This window comes from Bidens hawaiensis, unplaced genomic scaffold (genome assembly GCF_021521415.1).
Source record: "Bidens hawaiensis isolate Kalapana, Puna unplaced genomic scaffold, B.hawaiensis_p1.1 tig00022687_1, whole genome shotgun sequence".
Taxonomy (NCBI): domain Eukaryota; kingdom Viridiplantae; phylum Streptophyta; class Magnoliopsida; order Asterales; family Asteraceae; genus Bidens; species Bidens hawaiensis.
This window is the reverse complement of record NW_027493543.1, coordinates 269,597-294,918: the sequence shown is the minus strand read 5'-3', so window position 1 is coordinate 294,918 and position 25,322 is coordinate 269,597. Positions and strand designations below refer to the sequence as shown.

At 35.8% G+C, this 25,322-nt stretch overlaps 2 protein-coding genes across 2 annotated transcripts; one reads left to right on the top strand and one right to left on the bottom strand.

Moving 5' to 3' along the window:
* The first annotated feature begins 1,997 nt into the window (after positions 1-1,997).
* On the top strand, positions 1,998-25,077 carry LOC143566067 (oligopeptide transporter 5-like). Its single transcript, XM_077052853.1, has 7 exons — positions 1,998-2,218; positions 3,039-3,475; positions 4,100-4,197; positions 4,402-4,974; positions 21,510-21,768; positions 23,036-23,218; positions 24,360-25,077. Exons 1-7 carry the CDS (start codon positions 2,173-2,175, stop codon positions 24,978-24,980), a joined length of 2,217 nt encoding a protein of 738 aa, XP_076908968.1. The 5' UTR covers positions 1,998-2,172; the 3' UTR covers positions 24,981-25,077.
* Positions 10,102-11,346, bottom strand: LOC143566068 (uncharacterized). Its single transcript, XM_077052854.1, has 2 exons — positions 10,749-11,346; positions 10,102-10,664 (listed from the first exon to the last, which is right to left on the bottom strand). The coding sequence occupies exons 1-2, from the start codon at positions 10,910-10,912 to the stop codon at positions 10,130-10,132; spliced, it is 699 nt and encodes a 232-aa protein (XP_076908969.1). The 5' UTR covers positions 10,913-11,346; the 3' UTR covers positions 10,102-10,129.
* Positions 25,078-25,322: the final 245 nt, after the last annotated feature.

Here is a 25,322-nt window from a genome sequence, read left to right as displayed (position 1 = left end):
CGAATCGACCATCATAATCGGGACCAGACAATTAATTTAATAAATAAAAATTGATGGAAAAGGCATGAATGTAATAACCCACCTTTGTTGACTCTCTCTCCACAGGCAAGGCACATGTCAATTCCCCCATCATTTTAAAATTTTCATAACTTTTTCATACGACATTATTTTTTTTAAAAAAATTCACCATAATAATAAACGTTTTTTTTTATCTTTAATATGAGTTTTTTAAAAATTCACCATAATAATTCACCATTATTGTTATATAAAAAAAAATTAATGGGTTTTTTAATTGTGTTTTTTTGTTGTTCATTGTGTCATTGTGTAATATGTTGTTTCCATTGTGTTTTACGTTCAAGCCATTGTGTTATACGTATTCATCATTGTGTCTTATGTTTTAGGTCATTGTGTTATACGCATTCACCATTGTGTCTTACGTTTTAGGTCATTGTCTTATACGTATTCACCATTGTGTCTTACGTTTTAGATCATTGTGTTATACGTATTCACCATTGTGTTTTACGTTTCAAGTTATTGTGTAACTTGTATTAAGCATTGTATTTTATATATTAGATAAAAAGACACAATGGTGTGCGAAAAGACACAATGACGAAAAAAGACACAATGACGAAAAAAGACACAATGATAAGCGAAAACACACAATGGTGTGCGGAAAGACACAATGACGAAAAAAGACACAATGGTGTGCGAAAAGACACAATGACGAAAAAAGACACAATGATAAGCGAAAAGACACAATGGTGTGCGAAAAGACACAATGATAAGCGAAAAGACACAATGGCGTGCGAAAAGACACAATGACGAAAAAAGACACAATGATAAGCGAAAAGACACAATGGTGTGCGAAAAGACACAATGACGAAAAAAGACACAATGATAAGCGAAAAGACACAATAGTGTGCGAAAAGACACAATGATAAGCGAAAAGACACAATGGTGTGCGAAAATACACAATGACGAAAAAAGACACAATGGTGTGCGAAAAGACACAATGAAGAAAAAAGACACAATGATAAGCGAAAACACACAATGGTGTGCGAAAAGACACAATGATAAGCAAAAAGACACAATGATAAGCGAAAAGACACAATGGTGTGCGAAAAGACACAATGACGAAAAAAGACACAATGATAAGCGAAAAGACACAATAGTGTGCGAAAATACACAATGATAAGCGAAAAAACACAATGGTGTGCGAAAAGACACAATGACGAAAAAAGACACAATGGTGTGCGAAAAGACGCAATGACGAAAAAAGATACAATGATAAGCGAAAAGACACAATGGTGTGCGAAAAGACACAGTGACGTAATATTTGTTTTGAATTTTATATAACAAAATCATACTCATATTAAAGATAAAAAAACGATTGTTATTATGAAGAATTTTTTTTTAAAAAAAAATATCATACGAAAAAGTTATAGACGTTCTAAAATGATGGGGGTATTAACATGTGCCTTGCATGTGGAGAGAGAAAATGTATACTATTACCTCTATACCCTTTTCCTTTTGGTCAACACTTGACACATGTCAATTATTTATAGCTTCTCACATTTCTCATTTTTGTGACCCTTTGTAAAATAACTTGACCCTGTATAGATATTCGTGATTAAGATTAAGATTAAGATTAAGATTAAAATTATAAAAAGTTTAGGTATATATTACTTAATTAAGGCAATCATTGGAGTCTTAAGTTAATGAAAACCGAAAGGTAACATAACTGAAAAGGAACGATGGCACTAATTTCCAAACTGATAAAAGGTATTTCCAACAAGTACAATTATCTTGAAAACGAAAGTTGATGTTTATTTCTACCTCATATTCATCATCCAGACCCGTATTTTATCTTTGCTCTATATGTGCCTGTCCGGCCTTACCATATCCTCTTATATCACATTTTTCAACTATATCTTTTTGTCGCAAATTATTGTTAGTGCAATTATTATTTATTGGTTCTTAAATGTGCAATGAAAAAGTCAAGACAATGAATGAACGATTTTGTATGTGTCTTGATGCATACATACGAAACTAAGTTCAAGGCGTTGGCATAAGAGTTGGAGGTGAATCCAAGAGGAATATTCTACTCTATAAAATCTGCCGACCCTATAAAAACCTTAGTGCATTTTGCATTAAGTTCCTCAAAAGTTAACAATGGATATTTCACAAACTGATTCCCAGAAACTCAGTCCACAACCAGGTGCGTTAACTTCGCGTTACTAAAAAAAGACATCCGCATTTAAGTTTTCAAGCGTTGTAATAACTGCAAGTCGCTAGTCGACAGGGGGTGAAGACTAGTGATTGATTGGGATTAATAGGTGATTAATAGTTGGGATTCCTACAACCCTTATATTTTCGGCTTTTTTTGTTAAATTTCTACAATTCTTTCAATTCATATAATCAATTTTGTGAATTTTGTTTAGATTGTGGTTTGTATTTCCGGGAATTTGAACATATTTGTAACATGAAATATTTTTTTAATATTTAGTTGATTGTGATAAAAATTTAAAAATTGCTATAAATGACGGATTTGTGATAAAATAACGAGTCCGAAAGGGCGTCTAAAATTGGTTACAATATGTGATGTGACCTTAATTGTCTATCGTGAATCCGCCGCTAGTTGGTCCTAGCAAATAGCGAAATAGTTTCTTAAAGTTTCATGACAGAATTAGAGGTTATTGATCGTGAATTTTGTATAGATCTTGGTTTAGTTTTCCGGGAATTTGAACACATTTGTAAACATCATGGAAAATTAAAAAGAAAAAAAATTCTGTTTGCGGCTAAAAATATACTATATGAAGGTAGGAATTAGTAGTCTTATTAATATACCAGAATTACAATGATTTTGTGGTGAAGATACATCGTAAAAGAAGTTTAGAACTCACTCACTAACTAGATGTTACAGAATAACTCACAAATGTCTTGAATCGGTGGTTAGTACTTGGAAAGTTATTTAGTGTGCTTAATTTTCATTTTCTTTAAAATTTTATGTTTCTGATTAATTAAAGTTTCATATCCAGAACTAGAGGTCAATGATTGTCCGGTCGAGCAAGTGCGATTAACCGTCCCGACAACTGACGATCCAACACTGCCGTGTTTAACTTTCCGGACATGGTTTCTAGGCATCATATCATGTAGTGTTCTTGCTTTCTTGAACCAGTTTTTCGGTTACAGACAAAACGCGTTATCAGTGTCTTCAGTTATAGCGCAAATTGTTGTTCTTCCGGCTGGAAAAATAATGGCCGCAAGTCTACCCACAAAAAGATTTAGAATCCTTAGATGGTCATTTTCATTGAACCCGGGACCTTTCAACATGAAGGAACATGTGCTTATTACTATATTAGCGAATGCAGGTTCCAGCTGGGTTTATGCCGTTGGGATTATTACTATTGTTAAAGCCTTCTACCATACCGACATTCATCCACTTGCAGCTTTGTTGTTAACACAAAGTACTCAGGTTAGTTTCTACATGTGATGTTAGTTAAGTTAATACATAGTTGATCAAGAAGATACAACCAAGAAAAGAGTTTGATAGAGTACATAGAATTAATCTTGAGAGAAAAAATATGAGATAATACTGGGTGTCACGATTGCAACACACCCTGATTTATAAGTAATTCTAAATTTGGTCGATTCAAACAAATTATAGTTTGGGAAACTGAAGTTGATTGCATGAAATTGACTTCTTAAATAACTAAAATAAAAGGTTAAAGCACTTTTATATAGAAAAGGATTTAAATCCAAAATCGGTAAATTGGGGAAACACGTTGAGACTGAAATTAGGATTCCAAACGATTGAATTCTGGTCTGCCAATTGAAACAAACTGCATATGGCATGTTTTACAAATGATTTGGCTTTATGATTATCCCTTGACATAGTTTACGTTATGTCCTTTTATAAAGCTATCAAACATATCATGTTTGTAGGTTGGTGGGTCAACCCGAACACGATACAAACCCAAAGGTCGTGTTACAAACATGAAGCTAAACACGACACCGATATCGGTTTAAACCCCAAAAAGAATTTTATATGGTGGTTTTTTTGTTATATATATTTTATTGTGGATGAGAAAATAAACAGCTTCTTGGATTTGGATGGGCTGGTCTATTCCGAAAGTTTTTAGTTGACTCTCCATACATGTGGTGGCCTTCTAGTCTCATTCAAGTTTCCTTGTTCAGGTTACATCCCTCACTAAATTTCAGTATTTATCAACTTGATTACATACTTTCGGTCTGGTCCACCATATTAAAAACTCAAAACTTAGTATTATTAAAATTGTACATTAATACTCTTTTACGGGTGTGGGCGACTCGTCCCGTACCTAATGGGTGGGCCCGCCAGACTGTAAAACCCAAATCAACTAACCTAAGCTTGAACCGTAGGGCATTACATGAGGATAAGAAGAGGCCAAAAGGGAGTCTATCAAGGGTGCAATTCTTCACAATTGTGCTAATATCTAGCTTTTCATACTATGTGGTTCCCAATTACCTGTTCCAATCCATCACCGCGCTCTCGTTCGTATGCTGGATATGGAAGGATTCCTTCAAAGCTCAACAAATCGGCTCAGGCCTTAAAGGGTTCGGTATTGGAGCTTTTGGCCTTGATTGGGCAACGGTTGCAGGTTTCCTCGGAAGCCCTTTAGCCACCCCCGGGTTTGCTATGGTGAATATGTTGGTCGGATACGTGATCATCTTTTACATGGTGATTCCGTTATCTTACTGGAACAATTGGTACGAAGCTAGAAGATTTCCCATGTATTCTTTCAAGACGTATCATGCTGATGGAACAAAGTACAATGTTTCAAAGGTTTTGAACCAAACATCATTTTCCTTCAATCAAGCAGGATATGATGAGTATGGAAAAGTTAACCTTAGCATATTGTTTGTACTAGCTTATGGTCTAAGCTTTGCAACGTTGGCTGCCACCATATCCCATGTGATTCTCTTCCATGGAAGGTATATACCTAACCTTTTATGATAGATGGTTTATCTTTAAATTTATTGTTTGAAGTTTACTAGAGGGCTTTCAATGATGGAGGTCCAATCGTTGGAAATTCCTCAATGAAAAGCGCATATGTGTCACACACTAACCTACGGACATAATTTGTATCATAACTTAAAAGACGTTAAAGTAAATTTCACGTGTCAATATCTATATTATTTTATTTCATGTAACGATCAAATGCACAAAAACATAACATCGTATTCAAAAGAAAGAAATAAACAACACAATCAAATACTTAAAACATAAATTGTTCTTTATTCATCATTGCAACCTAAGGTTCAATCTATTTTATTCTCTAGCTTCATCTCATATAGCAACATGTGTCATGCGTGAAAATATATATAGGTTGCCAACATAAAGATGAGCAAGTATCACGACTTTTTTTATATAATAATATTAAAAATGTTAATTTCTTGCGATATACATGAACTACATCAATTAATAAAACAAAAATATAAAAGGTCATTTCTGTCATCCAAAATAGGTTGAGTTACTCCGGCGGCGTTTGATCATACTAAAAAAGGATGAGGGTGAGGATGAGACACCAATAACCATAACTCAAAAATAAACATATAGTCACATGTGCATGTATCAACTAATTGAGCAATTGTATATCTACGCAAATAGTGAAATTGTAGTGAAAAATACAAATCTATTTAACTTGTGAAGGCATAACGCTCCCAAAAAAATGGTAAAAAAAGGGGTTTGTGATTATTCACCTTCACGAGTGGAATAAGTGATGAGATGGTGGTAGAAAGTTAAGATAGAAGCGTTCGAGCTTCTCGGGATACGTCGACAAAAGTTCCTAGTTGTTAACGATAATATTACTTAATTATAATGAAAATAATTAAAAGATTTTTGACAGATTTGAGATTCGACAAATAGAAATTATAGAATTATTAGCGTAACTATAATTATTATGTCTATAATTATCATTATTGTTATTATTTAATTTTATGTATTATTTTCAAATAAATAGGAATAAACATATAATATAATGAATATAGTTCGGTTCATTAAGCGAGAGTGGTAAAAGGTTTTTTTTAAGAACTTAGAGTTAAAAATTAAGGATACATAAAAAAAACCGGGGTCCGGTTTATCAAACTAATGCTTATCTAATGTTATATATACATACTAATAACAAAAATTGATTAAAAATAAAAATTTAAAAGTAAAACCTAAAAACCAGGCTTGGGTGATGTAGATGTCGTGCTCCAATAAAAAACAAGAATTTATGAAGCTTAAATACCTATAACTAGTATGGGTAAGTAAGGTCGTCTCCACAGGGAATCAGTGGAAAGTGCAACTAAAGTTCATAATTACTAATTAATTAACTAATGTGGACAGACGATGTCAAGCGGTTTATAAAGATGATTATTATAACACACGCTTACTTTTAAAGCTGTAAACAATTATGAGAGAAAGATTTACTTCAGGTTCAGGTAAAGTGATAACCGACTATTCATAGATTCTTTGAGATTAATTGCGCAGTAATTACTAAACCTAACAGTTGGGTTGTGAGGACAAACGATACCCTAACCGAATTGTTGACACAACTGAACTCCGGTTTACCCAATTACCAGTTTAAAATATGAAAAATCAGTTATAAGCAATGACTAACGATTATTGGTTCAATGACATAAGAGCTAACCTACATGTGATGAACACAACCAGAAAAGTGATGCAAAGTTTGACAATCAAAATCATAAACTGTTTAAACAATCAATTCATAATGTAATACAAGATTAAAAACAATCAATCAAGTTCATACTCATTCAAAACATAGAATCTGATCAAAGTTAGTTAACACAAAACCCTAGCCTAAAGTGAATACAGTGGTTTAGCCTGACATCGGCATCACGAAGTAAAAACTTATCTGATGAGAGGATGAAAGCATGCGATGAACGGACGAACCGGAGGCTTCGGGATGGTGGAAAATCGTCCTAGGGCTTGTACTTGGTTGAAGGAATGAAGGATATGTCGAATGGGGGCTGAAAAACTGATTATTTCAAAGTTAGGGTAATTTTTCCCGTCAGGAGGATGTTAGCTTGGCGCTACCATCCCTGGGGTGAGACTTTCGCGCCGCGCTAAAGACTCAAAATTCTGATGATCATAGAGATATGCTGAAATCACCATCAGGACCCCTTAGCCCCGCACTAAGGGCGTCTGACAGAATATTCTTTATTTTCTTCAATTATACGTGCCAATCATCATGAGTCTTCTATATCTTCGTTCCAAGCCCGTAATTCATCCCGATAAGCATCCTTAACATGAAGTATCCTGAAACACATAAATATGTTTGAAGTACCAAAGTTCACATAATATTTAACCTAAAATTAAACGAATAATATAATAATATACACGACTTGTGCCCGACCATCACATCCCCACACTTATCTTTTGCTTGCCCTCAAGAAAACTCTCATGCAACACATACACCTCGATCGATGATTCATAAATTACCAAGATTAATACTAGTGAGGTATAATGTTATACCCAATTCCCAAGAACTGATACTGTCAAGGTTGATAACCCACCAAATAATTTAATGTATCAATTTAAAACTATGGAACCGCCCAAACAAGTGTACTTTGTTTCCGGTTAAGGCACACAAAGTCATACCCCTCATAATATAATATCTCTCCTCTCGGTTTAATATCTGGACCAGCAAAAAATGTGCTACTATCTCTCTACCCTCTATACCAAGTATGAACATAATGTAATAAGCTTGGAAGCAAGTCATGTCTCCACCCATTACCCACCGGTTGCATAGAGAATAGAACTAAGGGTTTTGATGTGGCTTAGGTTAGGGCGTGGAAGCGGATTTATTTAGTAGCTTATGGTGGATGAGACCCAATTTATTTAAACAAACAAACAACTCACTCACTATTATTTACAAACAAAACTAACTCAAACATCGACTCTTTTTGAGCTTTTCTTTGATTTTCCAACTTTTTTTTCTTTCTTTTTTTTTCTCTTTTTTTCTTTTTTTTAACAAATACTAACATCAATATATACAAACAACTGAATCGAGACATACGTACATTGTGTACTATGATCGACAAACAACTTATATACAACTCTTGACATATCGAATTTCATCCACAAGGTTAAAAATAATAAAGGCCAAGACAAACACGGTTTGTAATGTGGGTTAAACAAACGAAAGGGAAAAGACACAAACTTGGCTCCTAGGGGATAATGTAGGGTTGGGAGTATTTATTTATTTATTTTTTTCATGTAAAGGTCATTATATGTGGGTTTCTACAGTTCAATTTCTCCATACATGTGGTGGTATTAAGATCTCGAAATGCATGAGACAACCAAGTTCTAGATATCATGGGCATACTGGTTACTCTCTATAATGGCACTCGTATGACATGTGTATATACTATGTATTATATGTGTATTATATATGTGGTCAACTCACACACGTACCGGAGGAATAAGGTTGCCGATATAAACATGTGTACCTATCCCCATGACTCGATATCCCCATCTAAACAATCCATTTTATTTTTCTTTTTGAAAAGCATTTGCATGGGAAGACTTTCGAGAAGCTTAAAAACTGACCATGACCAAAGACCTATACTTGGCATTAATAATAGCAATAAACTATTTACAATTCCGGCTTTTGCGCACAATCAAGACACTCTAAGGCAAAAAATTTTTAATTTTTCCCCCATCCCCACACTTGAGGTTGACATTGTCCTCAATGTTTAAAATTTAGCATTGAAAAGAACATTAACGAGGACGGGGTTAAAATTGACTAATAATAAATTTTAAAACCGGGCTTAAAAATTATACAACTATACAATTACACTTTTAACAATAAAACTAATAAAACAAAAAGAATTATGAAAACAAAATCACCTGATAAGAAAAATAAGCCACTCAAATATACTCTTGGTTGCGCTCAACAAACCCGGCTCTTCAATTCACTCAACAGTATCTGCAAACTCTCACACGTGTAGAAGCACGCTTCTCACAACCATTAGGATAGGTCTTTTAAACCGTTTGCAAAACCGTTAATTTTAATTACCAAGCCAAGTTATATAAATTTCATAATTAAATTTGTTAAACTAGTAAAATTTTTAAAAGACCTAACTCACTTTCGTAGGAATCACGATTGCATTTAGCGTATGCAATAAGCCCTTTAAACCCCCCGGTAGCCCGGGTGGACGAGTAAGGTCTCGTGAGGGTTTATAGTGAACTACACCTACAAAGTTCGGATACAAAAAAAATATACACGTACCTGAATCAACCGTAGCAAAGTATGAACGCACCTTGGGAAGCTACAACTCATGTTAAGATGATTCTTTACCAAAACATTGCAAACTCTGACTTTTCCATGTGTGGCATCCCCGCACTTGACTTTTGCTACAATGGCATGCTTGAAATATAACGGTTAAACAAACTACAAAAAACTAAAATAAAATACAAATTGAAAATAAAATTCGGGTTGCCTCCCGGTTAGCGCTAAGTTTTTGTTAAGGTCTTCAGCCAGACCGTTACCTGGTATGACGTTTACGGTGGTTAAAGCAGACACTTCCCTACCAAATTCCCTATAAAAGCTCGGTAGTTGACACACCTCGGCTCCACTTCTTCCTTCATGTTCAAGATGTCTGATAAACAATTACGGGTCGGTGTGAATGAACATTTACCTTCAGAATTTCCAACATATGCTCGGTAACGAACACGCCGAGCCCACACACTATTTCTTATCTTTGAAACATCAAATATTGATCGGGGCCGAACCGAGCATTTTCCCACCGAGTTTCCCGTGTAATCTCGGTAAGTGACATGTCGGACCCACACCTTATTTCCCATGGTTAATACTCGTGTAGACCGAATACAAGGCCATTTCATCAAATTTTGCTCAAGGTCTTCTAGACTCAGCTTTCTTTTTCTTGAACTTGCACTATTTCCCCCAACTTCATTTATCAGTGTGACTAGTATGGGAGAACAATTAGGATTCACATAGTTTACTTCAATCACCGGTCTTTCAAAGGTTGTTTTCAACAGGGTCTAAACTTTCAACTTCATGCCCAAAAAGATTCGAACTCTCCCATTTTATATCCTCATCATCAACCACAACTGATGCATTCATTGGCTCTTCGGTATTAGAGGAATTGGTGTGGTATTATTCTCCAAAACCAGATCCTCAAATTCATTCTCTGAAAGATCAAGAGCCTCTTCTATCACTTCCTCATCAACCATGGCACCACTAGCCAACTTTTCTTGTTCTCGTTCAATTTGAGCCCCCTCTTCAAATAGTTGACTCACTAGTTTATCTTGAGCGTCATTAAACGTCTCCTGGAGTTCTAACCTCCGATTTAAAGCCTTATTGTGAGCTTCTTGATCTCTCTTCATCTCCTTCAGAAAATCCATAACATCTTTCCAAGACACTTCTTTGTTACCCGAAGAATCTTCTTGATCTTGTTGATAATTTCTTTGATATGTACCACCATGATTATAATGTTGAGGGACTTCCTCGTATATTGGTTGAGGATGTTCATGGTAGTAGTAGTCATCCTCCTCTTGATAACTTACAAAACTTGGCGTATCGGACCCTTCACTATCATTCTCCGAATCATCCTCAAACTGGTAACAATTAATTCTCTTCTGAGATTGAGAATTGCTTTGATACAAGTTTTCATGGTTACCTGTTGTTGACCCATAGTAACCCTTATAATCAGATTAAGGCGATGAATAATTTTGGTACCGCATGTTGCGACCCTGCTGGTTGAAGCTCCTTTGGTTATCTGACTTGTAGAAGCCTTGAGAGTTTGGTGAAAGTGGGCCATGATATGAATGTGTACGGTACGAGTCATCGTCCTCCATGGCCTTATATCTTTCATGTGGGTCATAGACCCAACTCCACGTCATCTTGAGTTACCTACACACGTAAGACACACAAATACCAAGCGTAAAATCAACGAAGAAACAATTAAAAACAAAAATTAAAAACTAAGCTAAACTAGCACTTTGCGCGTTGATTCCCCGGCAACGACGCCATTTTGATGTAGATGTCGTGCTCTAATCAAAAAAAAGTATTTATGAAGCTTAAATACCTAAAACTAGTATGGGTAAGTAAGGTCGTCTCCACAGGGAATCAGTGGAAAGTGCAAGTAAAGTTCATAATTACTAATTAATTACCTAATGTGGACAAACGATGTCAATCGGTTATAAAGATGATTATTATAACACACGATTACTTTTAAAGCTGTAAACAATTATGAGAGAAAGATTCACTTCAGGTTCAGGTAAAGTGATAACCGACTAATCACAGATTCTTTGAGATTAATTGCGCAGTAATTTCTAAACCTAACAGTTGGGTTGTGAGGACAAACAATACCCTAACCGAATTGTTGACGCAACTGAACTCCGGTTTACCCAATTACCAGTTTAAAATATGAAAATCAGTTATAAGCCATGACTAATGATTATTGGTTCAATGACATAAGAGCTAACCCTACATGTGATGAACACAACCAGAAAAGTGATGCAAAGTTTGACAATCAAAATCATAAACTGTTTAAATAATCAATTCATAATGTAATACAAGATTAAAAACAATCAATCAAGTTCATACTCATTCAAAACATAGAACCTGATCAAAGTTAGTTTACACAAACCCTAGCCTAAAGTGAATACAGTGGTTTAACCTGACATCGGCATCACGAAGGATTCGCTTATCTGTTGAGAGGATGAAAGCATGCGATGAACGGACGAAACAAAGGCTTCGGGATGGTGGAAAATTGTCCTAGGGCTTGTACTTGGTTGATGGAATGAAGGATATGTCGAATGGGGGCTGAAAAACTGATTATATCAAAGTTAGGGTAATTTTTCCCGTCAGGAGGATGTTAGCGTGACGCTAACATCCAAGGGGTGAGACTTTAGCGCCGCGCTAAAGACTCAAAATTCTGATGATCTTAGAGATACGTTGAAATCACCATCAGGACCCCTTAGCGCCGCGCTAAGGGCGTCTGACAGAATTTTCTTTATTTTCTTCCATTATTTTGCATAGGAAAGCGTGCCAATCATCATGAGTCTTCTATATCTTCGTTCCAAGCCCGTAATTCATCCCGATAAGCATCCTTAACATGAAGTATCCTGAAACACATAAACATGCTTGAAGTACCAAAGTTCACATAATATTTAAGCTAAAATTAAACAAATAATATAATAATATACACGACTTTTGTCCGACCATCACTAGGGTAATTAGAACCCGCGCCCCTTGCCAGTTCATAGCTTACAAAACATGTGTTGGCCATCAGGCCAGAGTCTAAACATGATTATGGAATGGAAATGCTAATTTTTATACAATATTTAGTCTTGTTCTTCCCCAAATCATAAACCCTATAATCGTATTTGGTTTAATTGATCAACGTTGACTAAAATTGATTTAGGGGTAAAGTTTATCGATTTAAAACAAACTCAAAGCATATAACAATTACATGAAACCATAAAGAGTTTAGGATGAACGGAAAATTAGGGTTACGACTCCAACTAGATTGTGAAATTGATCTTATCAGCAAGGTACGATGCAGTTAGCTTAAGGTTTATAGTCGAGATGATTTGAGGAAGGCGCGGCGGCGCTTAATTGAAATATAATAGTGTATATATTGTGTAATAAGGACATATAAGTCGTGGTTTGTTTAAGACATAATTTCGAATCAAATAGCTGTCAGTTTATCATTAATTTCTATAACCAAAGTGTCGTTTGAACACGTTTTTGATTAGTGAACGATTTGGTATGACTAATTTCCTTGATTAAGTCGAAAATTAAGGAACTAGAAACAAGGGTATGTAGCGTCGGTGGTGACAGTGGGAAGGAGGGAAAAGGGTGAGGTAAATTTATTAAATTGCAATTTAGTCCCTAAACATAGATGGTGGTACACAAGGGGGTTTAAGTTTAGTTATGGGGTATATTATGCATATTTCTCATAGTTATTATAAATTAAGTTAAAAATACATGCAATAAATATACTAAACAAACGTGAGATTTTATTGACGAATTATCTGAATACAAACCGGGTCAGATAAATATTACAAATATAAGGAACAGAAAACCCGAAATGTTACAGCATTCACTACATTGGGAAATTTCGTCCCGAAAATAGAGATTAAGCCGTAACAAAAAGGTGCGGGTAATTGGTTATCATTTGGTTTTCTTGCTCCCAAGTGAACATGAGGCCACATTTAGATTCCAACGAACTTTGACAAGCGGTATGTGGCTTCGTTTGGTTTCTTTGTCCATACGATCCATGATTTCAACAGGTCTCTCAATAACGCGCGTAGATTCATCAATTTGTACTTCCGCGAGGGGTGTGTGAAGATTCCTCGGCTAAGCACTTCTTGAGATTGGAAACATCAAAGGTTGAATGAACATTCGATAGCTCTTCATGGAGATCGAGTCGATACGTAACTCTACTAACCCTTTCAACGATCTAAAATGGACCAACGAATCAAGGAGATGATTTATGTCTTTTACCAAAGCGAACTACCCCTTCCATGGGGATATTTTGAGGAGAACTTGATAACCAACATTAAACTTGAGAGGTTTACGGCACTTATCGGCGTAGCTCTTTTGACAGCTACGAGTTGTAAGAATATTTGACGAATAAGAGCGATCTGATTGAAAGTTTCTTGAACCATCTCAGGACCAATGATTTGCGATTCACCAATCTCGTTCCAACAAATCGGGGAACGACATTTTCGGCCATAGATATATTCGAAGGGTGTCATGCCAATACTAGTCTGAAAACTATTATTGTAGGAAAACTCTACAAGTAGTAAGTGAGTATCCCAATTTCCACCAAAATCTACTGCGCAAGAGCGGAGCATATATTCGAGAGTTTGAATTGTTCTCTCGGATAGACCATCGGTTTGAGGTTATAAACAATGCTCAGATGAATGGTCAAAGGTGTTACATGGTGGCAAATGATGTTCTTGACATAGAGTCGAGCTAATTCGCTTATGGAGGACTTTTTTCATATAGGTATGAAGTGAGCCAACTTGGTCAATCGATCAATAATCACCCGAATGCTATCAATACGACTTTGAGTAGTGGGGAGTTTGGTACTGAAATTTGTGGCTATGTTTTCCTAGTTTCAAAAGGGGATCAGAGGTTTCTTGAGCAAACCAAATGGCTTTTGATGCTCGGCTTTAATCTTAGACAAAGTGAGGCATTTAGATACCTATACCTTGATATCTTTATTCATTCCCGGCCACCATAACATGGGATGAAGATTGGCATACATTTTATCCGCACCGGGATTAATAGAGTACCGGGACCTATGAGCTTCATCAAGATGAACATGCGAAGACTGTCACGATGGGGAAACCATAAACGGTTAAAATAATAGAGTGAACCATTACCTTTGGTTTCAAATTGGAGTTCGGCGCCACATGGCATCTCATCGTGTATACTTACTTCAGTGACCGAGACGTGTTGTGCATCGAAGATGCGGTATTGGAGATCGGATTGCATGGTGACACATGAGTAAGACGGATTTAATATGACTCATATGACTAAGAGCATAGGCCACGACATTCTCCTTTCCGGGGTGGTAGCGAATTTCGCAATCGTAATCGCTTAACAACTCGGCCCATCATCTTTGTCTCACACTGAGGTTCTTTTGGTAGAAAATGTGTTGTAAACTTTTATGGTCAGTGAGGACCACACATTTCGTGTCGTGAACGTAGTGTCTCAATATTTTTAAGGCAAACACGACCACACCAAGTTCAAGATCTTGCATCGTGTAATTTTCTTGTGAACCTTGAGTTGACGTGAGTTGTAAGCAATGACCTTGTCTCGTTGCATAACACAACCAAGACCTTGGATGGAAGCGTCACAAAAGACAACAAAATCGTTGTTGTCCTCGGGAAGATCAAGGGTCGGAGCATTGCAAAGCATGTCCTCTAGAGTTTGAACGCCTCCTCTTGATTGAAACCCCATTCATAATCTTTCCTTTTGTGGGTTAGTGTGGTAAGGGGTGAAGCAATCTATGAAAAGTTGCGAATAAAACGACCGTAATACCCCACTAAAGCACGAAATGAACAAACCTCACTAGAGAGGACGGGGTCCTCCAATTTTTAACGGCTTTGATTTTAGCGGGATTAACACGAATACAAGTCGTTGACAATGTGGCCCAAGAATTGGCCTTGCTTTAGCCAAGATTCTCATTTGGAGAATTTAGCGTAAAGTTGTTCTTTTCGCAACGAATCGAGAATGGAGAGTAAATCATCTTTGTTCTCGGTCTCAAATTCTTAATATATCGAGATATCGTTGATGAAAACAATCACCAACTTGTCAACGTATGGTTTACAAGCACGATTCATAAGGTCCATGAAAACTGCGAGAGCTTTAGTCAACCCAAAAGGCATAACGCGAAACTCAAGGTGGCCATAAAGAGAATGGAAGGCGGTCTTGGGTATGCTATCTTCTTGGACACGGAGTTGGTGGTAACCCAAATGGAGAACAATCTTAGAGAAACATGTGGCTCCTTGGAGTTGATCAAAAAGATCATCGATACGCGGAAGGGGATAACGGTTCTTAGTAGTAAGCTTATTGAGCTCACGATAGTCGATAGACAAACGATGAGTATCGTCTTTCTTCTTCACAAACAATACAAGTGCACCCCACAAAGACGAACCAGAGGGAATTAAATCCTTGTTCGTGAGTTCTTAGATTTGGTTGGAGAGTTCTTGCATTTCGAAAGGTGCGGGACAGTAAGGTGCTTTGGCAATAGGGTTTGCTCAAGGTACGAAGTCAATACAGAACCCCACTTGAAAAATGGGTGGGAGTCCGAAAATGTCATTGGGAAAGACTTCGGGGAAGTCGCCAACAATCGGGATATCGCAGAGTTTCTTTTCTTCATGGGATTTTGTAGTGACATGGGCAAAAATTGCGGAATACTTCTTGAGTAAGAACCGTTGGGTTTCGAGGCACAACATGAGGTTTAGCTTTGAGAATTGTCTTTCTCCGGGAAATTTTAGAACTACTCCCCATCGATAGGGATTCAAATAAGTTAATCGAAACATAAAATTTCGGCATGGTGGAGAGAGAGCCAATCCATACCGACGATGTCGTCGAAGCTGCCCATTTTCATAGGGGTAAGGTCGATAAAGAACTTTCACCCATTAAGAGTGAGCGTGAAATTACGGATAACGGAGTCAATAGAGACCGAACTACCGTTAGCTATCTCTACCGTGAAGGCGTTAAATAATTTACTATGGGGCACATCAAGTATGTATTTAAAATAAAAGGAAATAAAGCTCCTATCGGCTCCCGAATCAAATAATACTGAAGCATGGTGCTTATTAACTAGAAAATTACCGTTCACCATATTGTTCGAGTTTCGGGCTTGATGAGCATTGATGTTGAAAGCTCACCCTTGAGTTCCTTGAGGTGCTTGGGCCTGAGAAATTGAAGCTTGAGGGGTTGGAGCTTGAAAGTCTTGCATGACCATGAGTTGGGCTTGAGGAATTTGAGAAGCCATGATTTGGGGTACTTGTGGTTGGTTAGCTTGAACTTGGTAGGCTTAGGAGGTGTAGTAGCGTAGTGGTGCGACATAGACTATGTGGGCTTGAGCGAGTCGAGGACACGCGTTGTAGAGGTGATTTGGATCACCGTAATTGTAACAAGCGCTAATGGTAGTAATGATTGGAGAACGGGGTATGGCTCGGTTGGGTTCATTTGACGGTGCGAACCGCGGTGAAGTGGCTTGCATAAGAGGTGATTCCCGACAATATTGGGTGAGGTGGCCGAACCGGTGCCAATTTTTGCACACCCATCAAGTGGATTGGGTTAATATTGGGTGAGGTGGCCGAACCGGTGCCAATTTGTGCACACCCAATAAGTGGATTGGGTTAGATGGTGGCATTGAAAAGTATTGCAATACGGGTGTAGGCCGGTGTAGGGCTTCTTGTTTGAAAGGGCATGTTGGGTTTGCGGTTGGGCCAAGACAAAGTTTTGAGAGTTGGGCTTTCTTTTGTTGTTGCGGTAGTGGGAAGAGCAGTTGTTGTTGTTGTGCTTGGTGGATTCAGGCTTAGAGGATTCGTGCTTGGATTCTTTAGTGGGCTCGGGTGTGGGATTATTATTGGGCTTCTTGGAACTTTTCCGCGTTAAGGTTCCGGCCTCAACGTGGTTTTCGGTGAGGGTATCGGCTAGGGTGATGGTATCATGAAGAATTTTTGAGTCAGGACTAGGGATGGAATCTTGAATTTTGTATAGGTAAACCCGAGATATACTTATCGATAGAACGATCATGAGGAGTGAGCATGTGCGGGATGAGGAGGCTCAGTTCTTGGAACTGATCATTGCAAGCAACATTATCAACTCCTTCTTGCTTCAAATTCCAAAACTCTTCTTCCTACTTTCGGAGTTTATATTTCGGGAAAAAAAATTTTAAGCATGAGCTTCTTGAGATCATCCCACGACTTGGCCATGGAAATCTCAGCCTCAAGAGAGTAATTCTCGCTATTCCACCAAATGAGGGCGTCTTGTACAAAGACACCCGAGCCGTAGGTAGTTTTTATATCTTCCGGACACGCACTATTAAGGAACACGCTTACCTCGGCCCCAACGTATTTGGGCGGGTTAGCACCCCTGAATTGTTTGAAAGAGCAAGAAATTGGGTTAGGATTCATGGGTGTGGTAGCAGCGTTCACAGTTTGGAGCTGATAAATGAGTGTTGGAACGGCTTCCATGATATCCTTCATAATGCGGGAAGACATGCTACGGCCAGGGTTGCTGGTGCGACGGTTATGGTTGATGAGGCGGGAAGACATACTACAAGGATAAAATGTGTAAAGTTTTATGAGACTCGGGTAAGTATTGCAAGTATAAAAGTTTGCGTAAATTGATACTTGTGAATTTTATTAATAATTTGAGGTTGCGATTGCGGTTGAGGTTGAAAATATTATCACTTAAGAAACTTGATTATGTTAAGGTCTATCTTCTTTAGCATTATGAAAGAGGAAAAAAAAGGAAAAAGAAGCATTAACATAACTTAAAATGAAATATAAGATTTAATTTGTTGGTTAAGGCTTCATGAACCACCATGATTCCTTCCAACAAAAGGAAAATTTTCGAAAACCAAATAAAATTCATTGTTGAAATATCCATGTATCACCATGGCTTTTCTTCGAAAAAAAAATCGATTAAAATGGAATTGAGGGGTTGGGGGTATTGAGGTAGATAGTTGAAGTAATTCGGGAACCACCATGTATATATATACTTCACCCATCTATTCAACTAAAACACAATACAAAAAAAATGAGTTTAGCCATGAACCACCTTGAATTCGGTTATAAATTAAGTGTTTAATCGTCACATGACCACGTTTGATACAATGAGGGTAGTAGATTCATGGACGTTTGTTGTGATATGTTTTGGCCTAATAAGTTTCATACCCTCGCCGAACCCTCTAGGAAAGCAACCGGGTCTCACGGTTGATTTAGATTAATGCGCATTGCACTTCCTTAGGCTCGCAAGCCTTGGTGTCAAGGGTTCGGCGAACAAGTGTATCCCCTCTATTTACCACATATCCGTCACACGAATCATCCTCAAGGAGAAGGGAGTACAAATGTGGGATTTCTTAAGAAATTTCCCAATTAAAAATTGTCATAGAGTTTTGAAAATGATTTTGAGAGTGAGGCATAGCCTCGGATTAAGTGTATGCTTATGTGTAAAATTGTATATGATAAACAACTTAAATATGCTAAGCTATGTACACAAATTTAAACAAGTAGGGTGCATGTATAGGAATACATATAGGGACCCTAAGCATACTACTATGTCGTTACGTCTAACCATCTATCTTATAGCATATGGCTCTGATACCAATCTGTCACACCCCAACCTATGACGGAACAAGCCGGGACATGACATAATTTGTATCATAGCTCAAAATACACTAAATTAAGTTACACGTGTCAATATCTAAGTTATTATATTTCATATAACAATCAAATACATAAAGCATAACATTGTTTTCAAAATAAAGAAATAAACAACACAGTCAAAGACTTAAAAAGTAAATTGTTCTTTATTTATCATTGCAACCTAAGGTTTAACCTATTTTTTTTCTCTTGCTTCATCTCATATAGCTGCATGCTTCATGTGTGAAAAAATATATAGCTTACTAACATAAAGTTGATCAAGTAATCACGAATTTTGTATTTAATAATATTGAAAATGACAATTCATTGCGATAAATATGAACAGAATCAATTAATAAAACAAGAATATAAAAAAGGTCATTTCCGTCGTCCCAAACGGGTCGAGTTACTTCAGTGACGTATTATCATACAAAATGAGGATGAGATACCAAAAAACCATAACTCAAAAATAAACTCATAGTCGCGTTCGCACGTATCAACTAATTGAGAAATTGCATATCTACGCAAATAGTGGAATTATAGTGAAAATGACAAATCTATTTAATTTGTGAACGCAAAACGCACCCAAAAATGTAAAACAGTAAAAAGGGGGTTATGATTACTCACCTTAAGGAGTGGAATAAGTGATGAGATGGTGGTAGAAAGTTAAGATAGAAACGTTCGAGCTCCTCGGGATACGTTTACAAAAGTTCCTAGTTGTTAACGGTAATACTAATTAATTATAAACGAAATAATTACAAGATTTATGACGGATTTGATATTCGATAGGGTTTTACATAAACCTCTAACTAAAGTATTAGTGCAACTAGCATTATTATGACTATTATTATCATTATTGTCATTCTTTAGTTTTAGGTTTGATTTTCAAACATATGGAAATAGACATAATATAATGAATATAGTTTGGTTCATTAAGAGTGGTAAAAGGCTCTTTTAAGAAATTAAATTTTAGGATACATAAACAAAAGCCAAGGTCTGGTTTATCAAAATAATGCTTATCTAATGTTATATATGCATATTAATAACAAATATTGATTAAAAAGGAAAATTTAAAAATAAAACCTGAAGACTGGGCATGGTGGGACTCAAAACTGCGCCCCTGGCCAATTCATAGCTTACAAAACACGTGCTAGCCATCAGGCAGAGTCTAAACATGATTATAGAATGGAAATACTAATTTTTATACAATATTTAGTCTTGTTCTTCCCCTAATAATAAACCCTAGAATCCTATTTTGTTTATTTATCAACGTTGATTTAAATTTGACTTGGGGTTAACATTTATCGATTAAAAATGAACTCAAAGCATATACCAATTACCAGAAACCGTAACGAATTGAGAGTGAAAGGAAAATTAGGGTTACGACACCAACTAGATTGTGAAATTGATCTTAACAGCAAGGTACAATGCAATTAGGTTAGGGTTTATATTCGCGATGATGTGAGGAAGGTGTGGAGGCGTTTAATTGAATTATAATCATTTTTATATAGTGTAATAAGGTCGTATAAGTCGTGGTTTGTTAAAGACGCAAAATCGAATCAATTAGCTGTTAGATTATTATTATTATTTTCTATAAGTAGAGTGTCGGTTAAACACGTTTTTGATCAATAAACTATTTGGTATACTAATTTCCTTGGTTAAGTCGAGAATTAAGGAACAAGAAAGAAGGGGGGTGGGGGTGGGGGTAAATTGATTAAATTGTTATTTTGTCCCTCAACATAGATGGTGGATACACAAGGGGATTTAGTTTAGTTAGGGGGGCATATAATGCATATTTCTTCTAGTTATAATCAATTATGTTAAAAATACATGAAATAAATATACTAAACAAATGCGAGATTTTATTGACGAATTATCCGAGTAAAAACTTGGTCAGGTAAAGATTACCAATATAAGAACAAAAATCCCGAAATGTTACAATATATTTGTGAGATTTTCTTAGAGCATGACATGTATAAAGAATTTATTAATTTGACAGGAGAATCATATCCGTCAACTTCTATATCTTCATCTCTTTTATTAACTAAATATCACATTTCTCTTAATTTTGTTTAACATACCACTTCAGATTCTCTATCTTTATTATATTTAACTCATAGACACTTATTTTTTTTCCTTAGTTATACACTCACAAATATTTATAGAGGTGATGAACAGTTCTTTTCTATAGTTAGAGTATTGCTATTCAACAAAATTCTAAATTATACAGATAGATATGGAGAAAGAGAACCTAATAGAGATGAAAAATATAGAAAATCTATATATTTTATAGATAAAAATAGATACGGAGAAGTTGATGTGAATGCTTTTAGTTCGTGTGGAGACAAGTCAACCTTTGTAGCAATCAAGTTCTTACCGGCATGATTTCAGCCATCGATAGTTTTTGACGGTAGCCATGACAAATATTAATAAAATTTCTTTATTGATATATTTTTTTATTTTTCAATTCTCTGTTGCGTATGAACAAATATTTATTCTTTTTTTTTGGGTCGTCCGTTGGTAATTATTGACATGCTTAAGTTGTTGATGATGGTCAATTTTCTAAGACTGATCGTTTTCGTCAAATGATCAGGACAATTTGGGAGCAAACAAAAGCATCAATCAGGACAAATATAGGGGATGTACATACTAGGATGATGAAGAAAAACTATGAAACTGTCCCTGAATGGTGGTTTCATTGTCTTCTGATATTGGTGATTGGACTTGCTTTGCTTACATGTGAAGGCTTTGGGAGGCAGTTGCAGCTTCCTTACTGGGGAATCATTTTGGCAATTGCTTTGGCTTCTCTCTTCACCTTGCCCATTGGTGTTATTGTTGCCACCACAAACCAGGTGAAATTAAGATCCATTTATGCATCTTTGCATTATACATGAGCAAATCATATATGTAAATAGTCAACTTGACCATTAGAGTTTATGAAAACGATCTTCACAATTTTTTACAAGAATATTATTTGACTTTGTATATAGTGTTACAACCAACCACAGATTGTCAAGTGATACATAGTATTCGACCAATTATAAATTACTTTTTTAATTATATATTTATAATTCTATTATTTATTTTTATATTAGAAAATAATAAATATTACAATTTTTTTACTTTTACCTTTTAATTGATTTAACATTTTTAGACATGCTTTTATTTTTATGAGATAAGCTTAGCATCATGGAAATCTAGTGCGTGAGAAAACACATGTGAAGAATTAGTTGATTGGTAACTTTTTAAAAGTAAACGTCATTTTCTTTGGAATAAAGGTTTTCTCTTAAATCTTGAGCTATTAAAAAACTATATCAAATTTGTCATTTTGGTATTGTAATGTTCGGCTATTTAGAAATATATTGTACAATTTTAGTTCTTCTAACATATTTTCTGTTATAAAAAATGTCTATATATACACATTGTTGTCTGCCGCATGAATGGGTTGGGTTGGATATGATGCGTCAGAATAGGTTTGGGACAGAAAGGATATGAGTCAGAATGATTTTTTTCTAAAAAAAATGTTAGGATAAGTATGGGTCATGTGTAAAGTTAATTATCTTGATCCAAGTACATGTTATAATACAAAGGGTTTCAAAAAACTTTATAAAAAAAATCAATAGAAAAATAATAACTCAAAATATAAATAAAAAAATAAAACAATTAAAATGTTTACCCCGTCGTCCTCATTCGTTAAAATAAATAATAATAAGAAAAAAAAAAGGAAACCCGTTTCGTCTCAGTTCAGGTTCATTTTTTTTCGTGCATTTTTTGGGTTTAGTTTTGGTTCTTTTTCCGTTTTGGCCAGTTACGGTTTCGATGTTTCGGTTTATGTTCGGTTTCGATTTCTCGGTTTCTGTTCGGTTCGTGGGTTTTGTTTGAAATAAAATAGGATGGAGATTGTCTTAGTCCATTCTAACCCATAAACAAACTCATTCTAACCCATAACCAAACTCACTAGCATTTCCTCAACCCATCTCCTTGAAAAAAACTTTTCATCCATCATGACTCATCACAATTTTAAAAGTTATTCATATTGACCAAAAATAACCCATTTGAATTTGTTTTGCCACCCATTTAGTGAGTTGTCTTGATTGATGAATTGCTTAAATAATTCAGGGAGTCGGACTTAATGTCATCACAGAGCTGATCATAGGATATCTATACCCCGGCAGACCACTTGCCAACGTGGTATTCAAAACCTATGGTGACAACAGCATGCGACAAGCCATACAGTTTCTAAGTGACTTCAAACTAGGCCATTATATGAAGATCCCACCAAAGTCCATGTTCATTGTTCAGGTACAAATTTATACACACAATCTTACTATATTATTAAAGCAATACAATATATTCATACAGGGCCGTCCCCAAGAATCCTCAAAAAGTCGAGGGCTCGGGGCAAATGAAAAAATGGGCCCCCAAAATTTAAAAACTCAGTAACTTGTATATATAAAAATCCAATATTACAACGATAGTTATAATAACAATTAACAAAGTTATTGTAAGAATGGTCAAATTTGAATACTTAAACAATTCGCGCGTCTCTTTTAACATTTTTAATTTTCAATCAAAAGTCATTTCGGTCTTTAAATATAAAAAATAAAGAAACATAAGACAAATGGGCATATTAGTAAACTAGCAGTCAAGAATAAAATCAAATAAGATTGGACCTCAATTTTAGTGGCTTGTGTTTCCTGTTGATTGTTGAACAACAAATAAAATTAAAAAAAAGAAAAAACTATTAAATGCAAGGGCTTCCTATTGAGCAACAAATAAAATATAAAAAACATAGAGCAAGAATCGAACACATGACCACTTGTTTGAAGGAAATGGGCCTTAATAGTTAAACCAACCTACATCTTTTAGCATGGATTGGTTTATTTATATATCATATAATAAATGTGTAAAAATAGTTATGGGCCCTATAATATGGTGGGCCTTGGGCCGTTGCCCTCTCTGCCCACCCTATGGGCCGGGTCTGTATTCATATGTCCTTCAACTAGTTTGTCCACATAGGTTTCCAAGTCATCCGGTTTACATCTATAGAATTATCACATAATTCACTAATTAATATTTTCTATAATCATAACCAACTATTTCCTTTCAAATAATTTAAAAATCGATTTTAACCACAATTAATTATTTATAACTGATTTTGTGTTCCTTTTTTTAGTATGATTGTTATTTTAGCAATTTAATGATTTGTATATTTATATAGTTTCTCATTCCACTATTTATATATATTTTTCCTACATCTTGTGGTTTTGTAGAGAACAAGGTAAAAAATTCTTATGATATCTACATATATATGACGTTTGAAATATTTTTTTATCCGTATATAACACGGGTCAGTATCCTAGTAAATAATAAATAAACACCTAAGTTATAAATCCTTCGCAATTATACATGACACTAACTAATTGCGTTTATTACCTAAAAGTTGGTAGGAACAATCATCGCATCAACTGTCTACTTTGCTACATCTTGGTGGCTCCTCACAACTGTCGAGTTCATATGTGACCCGGCCAATCTACCAGTGGGCAGCCCATGGACCTGCCCAGGAGACGACGTTTTCTACAACGCGTCAATAATATGGGGATTGGTGGGACCGCAACGCATGTTTGGAAACCTCGGGTTGTACTCAAAAATGAACTACTTCTTTTTGTTTGGAATACTTGCACCAGTGCCCTTTTGGTTTCTTTCACGCAAGTACCCCGAGTGGAAATGGCCTCGACTTGTTAATATACCAATCCTTATAAACTGTCCCGGACCACCAGCTAAAGCAGTGAACTATAATATGTGGTTTGCTGTGGGGATGTTTTTTAACTTTGTTGTTTACAAGAGGTTCAAGAGTTGGTGGGCGCGACATAATTATATATTGTCAGCTGGTTTAGACGCGGGTGTGGCATTCATGGCTATCCTTTGCTATTTGGTGTTACAAAATAGGAATATTAATGGACCAGAGTGGTGGGGTTTAGAGGTGGATGATCATTGTCCACTGCCCAATTGTCCTTCAGTTTCTGGTACTGTCCAGGTTCCAGGATGTCCCGTAATCCAATGAAACATCCTAGTTTTAACGTTTTATATATGTTGTGTTGAAAAGTAGAAAGTTAACGCAAGATGTATGTTACACGAATGTTATGACATTTAAGAATTATGACGTATGCTTTGATCTTGCTTAAAATGCATCTTTTCGTACAAAATACAAGAGAATTTAAAGAAAAGTAGAGTGGCGGCATAACCAGGGAGGTGTACGTGTCGGTTAGGTAGATTATTAGTTAAAACAAAATTTATAACCGATGATTCGATTTAGATTTTCTCGATCATTTATTTTAGTTATGAACCGTACGATTCAGTATTTCTCAGGTGTAACTTAAACAATAAACCAATTATTACGAATACT